Genomic DNA, 12,467 nt, shown 5'->3' on the forward strand with positions numbered 1-12,467 from the left:
ACCTCAACCTATATACCCATTATTGACCATTTCTTTAATCGGCAGCATTTTGAGACAAACAAACCATCTTATACTATTGGCATTATGGGGGAAAACCTCCCAGTGGAGTTGTCTGCTGAGGCTAATATATTCTGAATTCAGCACAGAGAAAAAACACTCATGTTACACACTATAATTTGTTGTTGTCTTTGACTTTGTGACTTCATGTAATTCATTGCTTAGTGAATGTACTTTGTCAACAGGTTTAGGTTCTTGTGTGTGTGTCCAGGCTTTTACACAAGGCCTTTATAAAAGATGTGTGTATAGTTAGTAAGAATAATTTATCACAGAAAAATAAAAAGCTATATTTGATGGCTCCATTAACACGAACTGTCTTTAACAGAGCCCATGCTGAACTATTTCACATTTTTAAAATTACTTTGTTTAAAATAGCACTTGAGCAAGTACCAACACAAATTCATCTACTGTAAACTGGAACCTGAAATAATGCACCATCATCTGGAAGTAGATCACCTTTCTGTCTTTCTTCATTTTTTTTAAACCATCCATAGAATAACTCCTGATTAAAATGGAGAGTTATGTGAGGCACGTGAGTATATTTTTTCAAGGCTGTATTTTTAGTTAATTTGAATATAACTTTATTCATGTGGCACTAAAAATCAAAAGTAATTGAATCTTGAGCATGCATTATTAAGAACACTGGCTGAAACAACCACTAAGTGACGGGTCTCTTTAAAACATATATTCAGAAAAAAATTAACAGTACAATGGAAACGGCTTCCATCAAGTGCCATGTACTTTTCAGTTATTCAGGAAGTTAACAGATGCTTATACATATATTTCAAAAATTAACTCATCACCCGATGAGTGATTGACTTCAGTGGAGAGTGCTGGATGATCAGCACTTTTCAAAATCAGGCCAGTTATTTGGATACGTAAATAGGAATTTAGGAGCTTAACTTTAGACAGCAACTTTGGATAATCTTGGCATTTGTTTATATACTGTTTACACTTGCCCAAATAGATCTGTATACATGAGAAAAGATGGTACAGTATAATAGCCATTTCAGAATGGCATTAGAACACTTCAATAATACCATGCATGTGTCAATATCCAGCAAATGTACTCACGGCTATTTTCCTTATTTTTAATCAAATTGCTTTGTGTTATAGCAAAAATCCACTTACCCCACATAAGCAGGAAAGAGGAAGGTAGTTTGAATGAAATAAGAGCTAATCCAAAACCCAAACTAATTCCAATCCTTTTTTTCAAGGTTAACAAAAACTAAAATTAGACGTGTCTTTTTACCTTGTTTTGAAATCCTCCTCTCTGGCTTCAGAGCAATATAGATGAGGAAATATTGGAAAACTATGAAAAATAGCTGTCCTTGCAGTATTCCCACAGCTCCTGATGTCATGATCAGTTCTTGGGCAATGGAGGTTCTGTCTGCAGCGCATCCAAACCTTTGGAGGCTGCCCCATCACTAGTTTGAAAGTCAAAGTTTCAAGAGCTTCCTTCTTATATTGCCATTGCTTTGGGGATCTAGCAAGTGATTGTGATGGTGGTCGAGTGTCTCTTGCTGGCTTTATGGATAAAAATATGAAAACAGTCTAGGCACTATTTTCAAATATTTGGGTGCTCCAATGGGCATGTGGGCACCAAGTGCCAATGTGGGATTTATTGAGGTGTCCAGCTGAGGCACCCAGTTTGATTATGTGGCTTGTAGCATTTATTATGAGTTTAGTGTGAGTTTGATCTCTGCACTGATGTTTCATATTTTGAATGTTACTTTTTGGGCTTTTGTAATAATTATGGGCCCACACCTCAGGCCCTGTTCCACAGGAGTAAAAGGACACATTATTAGTCCTCCCCCCCCACCCCATGATTGTTGCTGAGGATGGCTGGCCTGGTGTAGTGTTCTGTACAGTAACTGCAGACCTGCTTAACAAAAAAAGGGGTGCAAAAGTGCATGAGGCCAAAGAGCTCAGAGTATGAATCGGGGCTCCCTGCCATGGATAATTCTAAAATGTTGCCCGGGGGGCATGTGAGGGCATCCATTCTGATGACCTACTGTCCTCACCCTGACTGACAGCTGTTTCCTTTCCTAGTGGAACATCAGGAAGTGCTCCTGTGATGTTACCTCCTCTACTCTGCAGCTGCCCTGCAATGTAGTCCAGTGAGGGACAGTTGTGGACACGGGCCCCCAGAACCAGGAACGGGTTAGACATCTGTGCAGGAGCTATAGAGCTGCACTGACAGGGATTTCTGTCCTCCATTGTATGGAGAGGGCTTTGCAGTGGCAGTCAGGCCAAGCCACGCAGCTCTGGTCCGGTTTGGTAGGAGGGCCAGGATTTGGCCCCAATAGCTTTAAGTTTTGGATCAGCACCCATATGGCACAAATACTAGTTACATCTACAGTGTAGGTACACACACGTACACACCTGCTTACAAAACATGTACAAATCTTGTGTATAGTATTACTCACTACTGAGTAATTGGCATGGTAAGTAAAGTACTTATAGTTTGCACTACAAATAGAATGTACAAAAAGGTGTGGTTACTTTGGCACACACTGAAGACTAATAGTTTGGAGGGCATGTGCTAATGCATGCAACACATTACATTTTCTCCTTATTATGAGGTCAAAATGGTTCTTGGCCAATGGAGGGCAGAGAACACTTATTTGGGATTACCAACAGGACACAGATAGACGCCCCCAACAAGTACATACATACATCACCATAAGGCAGGGTTATGCTTTGAACAGCAGTACGGCATTGCACACCGAGGCACAAAGAATCAAACTTTATTTTGTAACAGTTAATAGCCTAAAAGAAATAAAAATTGATTTTCAAATTAGTTTTAAGATGTTTTGGGAAGGATAATGCGTCTCTAGAAAAAACATATGAAGGTACAACCAGCACTGCAAACCAAGTCAGTAAAAATTACTTCTAGATCTGAAGCATGAAATGAAATGTCAGATGCTGTAAATTAAAAAAAATTAATAGAGCTACTGGAGGGAAAAAACCAAGCAATGTTCAAAATATTTATTCAGGGTTCAGGCCTTCTATAACTCCAGCATGTTTTCTTGTCCACACAGAGTCAATAAAATGCACTGGTGCTGTGCTTTAGCCAAAAAGATCTTTGGATGGGAATCCCTAAACTGCTGAAAACTATTAAGAGGCTTTTGAGTTTAAAGATACCAAACAGAAAACTAACAATAAATCTCTTACTGAAGCCACACAGTTAGGAAATTTTGGTGAACTGCAAATATAAATCTGGTGGCTTTACCCTGGCCAGTCTCCCTGTGTAAAATATTTACTTAATCTGGACTCATAAAAATATTTGATTACAATTCATCATGTAATTGCTCATGCAGAAGAGTTGTTAAAGCAAAATTGCCCTTTTAAATGCATGTGATATCGTAAGGCTGTTACAGCTTCCATGGCCATAAATAAAAGGACAAAAACTTTCATTACTGACTGCTTTATATAAATGAGATTACAGGGAAGAAATCCTAAAGCGTGAGAGAACTACGCTGACTAAACATTAAAGCACATCATGTACTCAAAATCATTTATTAAACTAGCACTAAAGCAAGAATCAAATCTGATTTTTGTGTAACTTCACTTTTTAAAAATCCATTTGTTTCCCGCAGTCAGCACTTTAATTTCTTGGGCCCTGATCCTGAAAAGACTAACAATGCATGTGCTTAACTTTGCACACAGGGCGTAAAGTTAAGCATATGTGTAAGGCTTTGCAGGACTGGGCCCTGCCTTAGTGTTAATGGAATCGTAGGCATAGTATGACTTCTATATTTTGGGGGGAAGAGGGCAGCTCCAATCAGGCCCACAGTGCCTGCCCCAGGCTTGCAGTTTTTTGCGGGGGGGGAGAGATGCAAACTATGCCCATGAATGCAATTTATTTTTAAATTGTGTTTGTTTTTAAAATATAGATTTTGATATCTGCCATATCACATTTGAAGTATCTTGTCATGTTTCAATACTATGAACTTCAAAGGATGCAAAATCAAATTATAAATGAAAACAAAAGATGAGGACTGCAAGATTTGTACAGTGACTTTTGTGTGTGTGTGTGAACTGAGAAGCATTGGGTGCTTCAAATCAGACTGACGTGAATGCCCAGTGAGATGGAACGGACTTAGATGCATGGAAAAAGATCACAAGCAGAAAACCTGCAATGTACACAAATCCTGACACGGGACCATGCCATTTACCCTGCCTAGAGTAATGATGTACAATAGAAGCATACCTACTACTACACTGCTTAATGGGGTGCAGCCTGCTGCCTCCTACACATATGGCTGTTATCCTCCACACACCCTGCTCTCCAAGTGCAGGGGCTGCAACTGTGCCTGGCCCACATGCAGGCTACACAAGGGGCAGGCTCTTTGCATCCTTCCCACACTGAGCACCTTTGTAAGGGCTAGGTAGACACTGAATCTGAGAAAGTAAGTGTCTGTTTTGTGTTCTCACCTCCAGTTAGCAGCAGAGAAAAGACTCATCACAAAAGATTTTCTTTCCTACTATCTCCCCTCTTCACCCTCATTTTAAAGTAACTTTTCTTCACCTGTTCTATTTGGCTTTTAAAAATTGGCAATTGAAAAAATATTAAAATAAATACGCATTTAACATAGAAATGCTTCTGTCAACCTATAATGTTGCTGTCGGTGTTATTTTCTTAAGGCCTGATCCAAAGCCTATTGAAGTCAATAGGAGACTTTCCATTGACTTCTATGCTCTTTGGATAAGGTCCTTTTAGAGCATGTTTCTTTTGGTAGGAACTCTGGTGGGCTTGGAAGGATTCAATTTTTATCTTTATATGTTGGTAAACGTCCATGTCATCGCACACACGAACCAACAGAAAATATTTCCATAGATAATCATCAAAATTTATCAATAGGCAACGTAAGAAAAATGCTGCTTGAGAACTTACTAGAATTTGATTTAAGGATATTTACTTTGTTTATTACAACATACGATGTTGATTTAGTTGGGATTGGTGCTGCTTTGAGCAGAGGGTTGGACTAGATGACCTCCTGAGGTCCCTTCCAACCCTGATATTCTATGATTCTACAATTTGTGTTTTAACGGTTGCAAAGCTACCTTTTTTGACTTGCAACGTCAATTGTCATTAAATAATTGTCTGACCACCCCCAACTGGGAAAGTTTAACTACAACCTGCACCCACTAGCCTTAGGGTCCGGATCCGCACACTCTCCAAACATGGAACTCCTGTACACAGTCAGTCCCTTTATGTTGTAAGGCTTCTCAAACACCCAGAGCCACAACTTTGAATCTCGTCACTTCTGTGCCCTGCCACACTTGTGTAGCAGTAGAGCACAGCAGCACTCTTTGAAGCCTTGACACTCTGTGGGATCAGCAGCACTTCAAAGATGTGATAGCTCCTACATCTCGCACTGCAGGAGTGGGTACAGCCTGTCACACTAGCTGAGGCAGCTTCCTAGTGATGAACAGTGAAGTCAACAGGAGTTGATGGGGCTCAGCAACTTGCAGGACTTGGCCTTCAATTTGGGCTTGATGCAAATCCCATTGACTTCAGGTCAGGCTCTCAACGGCCGTATGAACTAGGGCTGTCAAGTGATTAAAAAAATCACAATAAATCACGTGATTAAAAAAATTAATCGTGATTAATCGCACTGTTAATAATAGAATACCATTTATTTAAATAATTTATGGATGTTTTCTACATTTTCAAATATATTGATTTCTATTACAACACAGAATACAAAGTGTACAGTGCTCATGTTATATTTATTTTTTATTATAAATATTTGCACTGTAAAAAACAAAAGAAATAGTATTTTTCAATTCACCTCATACAAGTACTGTAGTGCAATCTCTATCCTGAAAGTTGAACTTACAAATGTAGAATTATGTACAAAAAATAACTGCATTCAAAAATAAAACAATGTAAAACTTTAGATCCTACACGTCCACTCAGTTCTACTTCAGCCAATTGCTCAGACAAACAAATTTGTTTACTTTTGCTGGAGGATAATGCTGCCCGCTTCTTGTTTTCAGTGTCACCTGAAAGTGAGAACAGACATTCACATGGCACTGTTGTAGCCGGCGTCACAAGATATTTATATGCCAGATGCGCTAAAGATTCATATGTCCCTTCATTCTTCAACCACCATTCCAGAGGACATACATCGATGCCGATGATGGGTTCTTTGCTTGACAAAAATCCAAACCAGAGCGGATCGACGCATGTTCATTTTCATCATCTGAGTCAGATGCCATCAGCAGAAGGTTGATTTTCTTTTTTGGTGGTTCGGGTTCTGTAGTTTCCGCATCTGAGTGTTGCTCTTTTAAGACTTCTGAAAGCATGCTCCACACCTCGTCCCTCTCAGATTTTGGATGGCATTTCAGATTCTTAAATCTTGAGTCTAGTGCTGTAGCTATTTTTAGACATCTCACATTAGTACCTTCTTTGCATTTTGTCAAATCTGCTGTGAAAGTGTTCTTAAAATGAACATGTGCTGGGTCATTGTCCGAGACAGCTATAACATGAAATATATGGCAGAATGCAGGTAAAACAGAACAGGAGACATACAATTCTCCCCCAAGGAGTTCAGTCACAAATTTAATTAATGCTTTTTTTTGTTTGTTTTTTTTTGTTTTTAAAAGAAGCATCATCAGCATGGAAGCATGTCCTCTGGAATGGTGGCCAAAGCATGACAGGGCATCCGAATGTTTAGCATATCTGGCACGTAAATACCTTGCAATGCCGGCTACAAAAGTGACATGCGAATGCCTGTTCTCACTTTCAGGTGACATTGTAAATAAGGGCTGGTCTACACTGGGGGGGGGGGGGGAAATCGATCCAAGATACGCAACTTCAGCTACGTGAATAGCGTAGCTGAAGTCGAAGTATCTTGGATCGAATTACCTGGGGTCCACACGGCGCGGGATCAACGGCCGCAGCTCCCCCGTCGACTGTGCTACCGCCGCTCGCTCTGGTGGAGTTCCGGAGTTGACGATGAGCGCGTTCAGGGATCGATATATCGCGTCTCGTTAAGACGCGATATATCGATCCCGGATAAATCGATTGCTACCCGCCGATACGGCGGGTAGTGAAGACGTACCCTAAGAAGCAGGCAGCATTATGTCCTGTAAATGTAAACAAACTTGTTTGTCTGAGCGATTGGCTGGACAAGAAGTAGGACTGAGTGGACTTGTAGGCTCTAAAGTTTTACATTGTTTTGGTTTTGAATGCAGTTATGTAACCAAACGAAAAAAAAAATCTACATTTGTAAGTTACACTTTCACGATTAAAGAGATTGCACTATAGTGCTTGTATGAAGTGAATTAAAAAATACTATTTTATCATTTTTACAATGCAAATATTTGTAATAAAAAATAATATAAAGTGAGCAGTGTACCCTTCGTATTCTGTGTTGTAATAGAAATGAATGTATTTGAAAATGTAGAAAAACATCCAAAAATATTAAATAGAATACCATCTGAAATTTATTAAACAGTGTGATTAATCGCGATTAATTTTTTTAATCACGATTACTTTTTTTGAGTTAATCACGTGAGTTAACTGCAATTAATCGACAGCCCTAATGTGAACTTTGCAATATTCAGATTTGATAGTGTTTTACAAATAATTCAAGGTTTGTTACACATCTGTTTGTTGTAGTAAAATGACTGTCCTTGAGCACTATCCAGATTTGTAGCTTTATGGGACATTTCAGGAAGGAATGTATTCTCTACACTTTACCAGTTACTCTGTGTTCCACTGCTTTTCTGGAATAATTTGGCCATAACAAATATCTGAAAGTGGGTTTGTGCTGTTACCTCTCCTTGAAGGGGAAGGCAGGTAGCCAGTATGATGTGTAAATGGATAACTAACATTTCCTTTTCCAGGAACTGGAGTGTTCAGGAAAAGTGGATAACTTTGAAACACTTGGAAAGGCTTCACAAACAAATACTTCCACACTCTGACAGACCTGGTGTATCTCTAAAATTGTGTCAGGTAACCAGAGCCACCAAGGAGGGCTAAAAGGGGGGGGAAAACACATACAAGACCTTTTAAAAGCATGCACTGGGTGGGGCAGACTTCCCTCTCTCCTGAAAACCAAAAATCAAAACAAATTATAATCAAACAAAAAATTCCAAGCCCATGCAGGAGTTCTTCCTTTTGTTTATTATTATTTTGGTTTCACGTTCATGTGTTGGTTTGAAAGGTCAGTGGTGGCAAAATTACAGAAAAGGCTTCTATAGAAAGTCAGCAGAAAACAAAAGACAATCTGTTCAAAGGCTGAGAATCTGTGTTCAGTGTCTGGACATGTGCCAAATACAGGATGTTGGCCTGCATGAAAAACTAGCATATGTTACTGCTTACTGTATGTAAGTAGCTCACTAAAGCTAGCTGTTCTGTATACATTAGAACCCTGACACAGATGGTGGCAGAGAGGCAACAGAGGTGATTAACCTGTACTATCTGGAGTTACAAAGTTAATGCTTGGACTCCTTTTAATAGAAAGCAAAGCAGAATTTTAAACGGTTATCAAATACCCAACTAAAAGTCCTCCTTTATCATCTTATATTATACATTGTGGTGCTTATTCTGCTTTGTGGAATATCAGTAATCACATGTAGAATATAGAGATCAGCGAATGAGCCCCTGCACTTTTTCTGTATGGATATTTCTCCTTACTTTTTAAGCAATATCAAATGAGTGAGGTTCTTCAATGATTTATCAATTAATACCACTTGTTATGTGGGCCATATATGGGATACTTAGTGGCCAGTTAGTTAGATCAGTAAGACTGTGGTCCTGATTCTCCTCTTACAGCAGCTCTAAACCAGTGAAAATTTATTGCCTTCAAAGAATTATTCCTGACTTACACTGGACAGTCCAAATAAGAGGAGAATAGAGCCCCTAGCTTCAAACATAGAACACTTAACAAATCAGTTAGCTAACTTTAGTAATATATCTTTAGAGGGGGTGAGATGCACCTAATTGTGAATAAAGGACTAACAAATTACTATTTTGTGGTGATAATTTAGTTGTCCTTACATGAACTTATGTATTTCAGAGTTGTCACAGACCTTCCTTAATTCAGTCAGAACTTAAAAGGAGCAGGTGCCTGTGTATGTGTGTACATGTGCATGAGACTTCGTGCCTAGCTCAATGAAAATCTGATCAGTGGTGTTTAGTTCACACTTAACATAAAGTTTAAAAAGTATAATCCATCATCTTAATGCCCCCTTCATTTTCACTGTGCAAACCAAAAAACAGATTGCAACCAAGATTAATATTTCCATCAAGACTTCCTTAGCAATATATCTAGTTCCTCTATATATCATGTTAGTATATTAGTGCCTTTTATGTCCTGTAGTTTCAGTTAGAACCATGCTACCAATATACGCGGTAACTTCAGGAAGTACAGTATTGGTTTTGAGAAGTCCTGGGTTTTGGGGGGTAAGGAAACGAGGGCTAGTATCTTCCACATCTTTCTGCTGACAAATAAATTGGAACCTAAATAGGCTCAGCAAGGAGGAATAAGTCCTTTGTTGTTCACAAATGGTGTAGGAAAATCTATTTCTTTTCAGGATAGCAACCTGTTATATTACAGCCATTTACTTCCCACTAGTACAATACTGAATTTTTGTCTTTGAGGGCAGAGCTGGATCCTCTTTAAGACATCTTTCAAATAAATAAGTATTCAAATCACACTACATAAATATTGGGGTGCTCTTCGGAAAGGCTGCTATCACAGGAAGATTTACAATGACCCTCTTTTCAACTATCTGGAGAGCGGTTTTCTTCTATACCCAAGAAAGAACTAGACGTTTAGGAATGTTTGAGATCTTTTACCAGTATTGACAAAGTGTGGTAGAACAGCCCTTGCATTTGGTTTCTTGTCTAAAGCTCAACAACTTTGTATTTTATATTTTTGCCAATGTAAGCATGAGGAATGTAATGAAGTGTTGCTGTGCTGCAAGTATCTCAGCAGATGTTGAAATCAGTTCCAGTTCCTGAAAACACTTCTCGCCAACATAGTCTTCGTATTCACGATAACTGAAACATATGGGATTCATCTACATCATTCTTACAGGTATATTCTCTCTCTTTTTAAACTCCCCAGGCTTACTTGCTTCCTTGTACTTTATGATCATATGTGCCTGCGTGCTTGTACCCAGGCACATAGCCCGACGCGTCAACCAGGTCTTCTCGTCCTGCTTTGCCTCTTCCTTTCCCACTTGGATCAAACCTCTCTTTGTGGGAACCAGTGAATTTTGACGTGTCTGTAAGTCGTGATACAGTTGGAGATGAAATGGTTTTCTATTGGGAGAAAGACGACAAAAGAAAATACTTTTCATTGACAAGAAAACTACTTTTAACATTATAAATCATTAACTACTGTTGATATCGGAATTGCAGAGTAGTGATACATTTTAAGAGACCGAAAACAAATGAGAAACGTTGGTTTTGTGGCACTAGATGTAATGACTTCATTAGTTACAAATTGGAGTACAGAATGGCTTTGGGCATGAAGGCCAAAATTTCAAAAGTGGTTCCAGATTTTGGGTAGGGAAGGTGGAACATCTGGATTCATGTCCCTACTCCAATGAATATCCAGGTAAGTGCCCTGATCATCAGGCTATGGAGTCACACACTTTCTAGCCTAATAATAATAATTATTTTTTAAAAAGTGGAAAAGCTTCAGCAGAACAGATTTAGAGAGCCCTGCCTGAAAATATCCCATAGCCCAATAGTTAGGGTAGTCTCCTGGGAGATAGGTGACCTGGGTTCAAATCCCTGCTCCATATGAGACTAGGAGAACCTCAGTCTCCCACATCCTAGGTGAGTGCTCTGGCTACTGGGCAAAAGGGGGGGGTACCACTAAAATCACATTTTTTGGCAAGAAATAGGTGACCTGGCTTTTACTCAATAGCTGGGATGAAAGGAGAGAAAAAGGTATTTCACAAAGCCCTATGGGATCATGAGAACTTCATTTTTGAGCAGAAGCAGAGGTAAGATAGTGGCCATCTTTGACAATTTAGTTTTGTAGATTTATAGTTAAGTCAGAGGAGAAGAGAAAAAATACAAACACGCAGTTTTACACCTCTGTGTTTTTTGCATTGTGACAGAAGACAGAGAAGGTGTGACATCTTTGGTGCTGTCAGTTGATGCACCTGGCACTAAGATGATCAATGTCCAATAATACTTGCTAATCTATCTCATGTGGGTGCTGCAGTATTAGTAATTGTTTATACTGTATTTTAAAGACAAAGTGCCAATACTATTTTTGTGTGGCCCAGTGCATGTTAGGGGAAAGAGAGTGCTTTCTTTGAGATAAAGCAACCTTCAGGACAAAAGATAATAGTTAACATGCAATTGTTTGCTGTCTTTTATGTTTCTTTCTTGATTTACAAAATACTCACAGTACAAAGGATTCTTGACATGAAACACAATCTGGTAAAAAAAATTATAAAAAAATAATTCACGAAAGATTTCATAATTTCAAAGTTGTTTCTGTTTTTGAAAGACTTTTTGAAAAAAATCAAAAATTGTTTTTATCTAAACTCAGTTTTCAGAAAACCAATGTTGATAATAATTTTGATAACATTGGGAATAAAATTGATAAAAATCACCAAAAAAACCCCACCTCTTGTCTAGACTTCAGCAATGCAATATACCTTCAGCCCTTAGGAAACTTCAATTAGCACAAAAAGCTGCAGTGCACATCCTCAGTTACACAGGTGACTGAGAGCACACCAGACCTGTCCTCTGCTCTCTACGCTGGCTTCCCAGAGAATTTCTGATCAAGTTCAAGGTCTCAGTCCTTATCTTCAAAGCGTCCTGGTGTGGGCTTGGGATATCTAAAAGACTGCCGGCCGTAACGGACAATTACTCTCTTCTGGTACAATGGAACTCTCAACAACAAGAGTAAAGCTTTTCTGTGCAGGAAACAGAACCTTCTCTAGGAGTGATCTCAGATCATGGGATGAACTCTCCCAGGAACTAAGCATCATCACAACCTCACCACTCACCTTCTCTAATATAAACACATAGCAACAGGTACATTTAACAACACCACCCCCCTGCCAAAACAAGACACTCCATCACACACGCTTCTCCCTCTGGGGAGCACATGAGAGAACAAACAACATGACAGATGTGTAATCACACTGCTTAATGCACTACTGGAAGACGCTCAGATACTACAGCAATAAGTGCAGTATAAAAACCTACACAGAACAGAAAAAAAAATCACAACCCCCTCCCTCCACCATGACCCCAAAATACCCCCAAAGTTGTTTTCCATTTTTTTTAAATTTGTTTGTTTGTTTAATAAAGAAAAATAAGACTATTTAGCCACAAAATAGTTTTGTTAGAAAAAATTTGACCAGTCCACCTGGTCACATTAGCAGGTTTTTATAACAACACATTGTAAAAACAG

At 38.9% G+C, this 12,467-nt stretch overlaps 1 protein-coding gene across 2 annotated transcripts in view; it reads right to left on the bottom strand.

The window, feature by feature from the left end:
- Positions 1–5,072: 5,072 nt before the first annotated feature.
- The window catches only part of TPPP (tubulin polymerization promoting protein), a 118,092-nt gene continuing 110,697 nt past the window's right edge, over positions 5,073–12,467 (bottom strand). For both annotated transcript variants that reach the window (XM_024218567.2, XM_024218570.2), the window contains 2 exons: positions 10,155–10,345; positions 5,073–5,615 (listed from right to left, as the gene is read on the bottom strand). In XM_024218567.2, coding sequence (XP_024074335.2) covers positions 5,594–5,615; positions 10,155–10,345 — 213 coding nt within the window. In that variant the 3' untranslated portion in view covers positions 5,073–5,593. The remainder of the gene's footprint in view (positions 5,616–10,154; positions 10,346–12,467) is intronic.

This window comes from Terrapene carolina, unplaced genomic scaffold (genome assembly GCF_002925995.2).
Source record: "Terrapene carolina triunguis isolate 2854851 unplaced genomic scaffold, T_m_triunguis-2.0 Scaffold229, whole genome shotgun sequence".
In the NCBI taxonomy this organism is placed as follows: domain Eukaryota; kingdom Metazoa; phylum Chordata; order Testudines; family Emydidae; genus Terrapene; species Terrapene triunguis.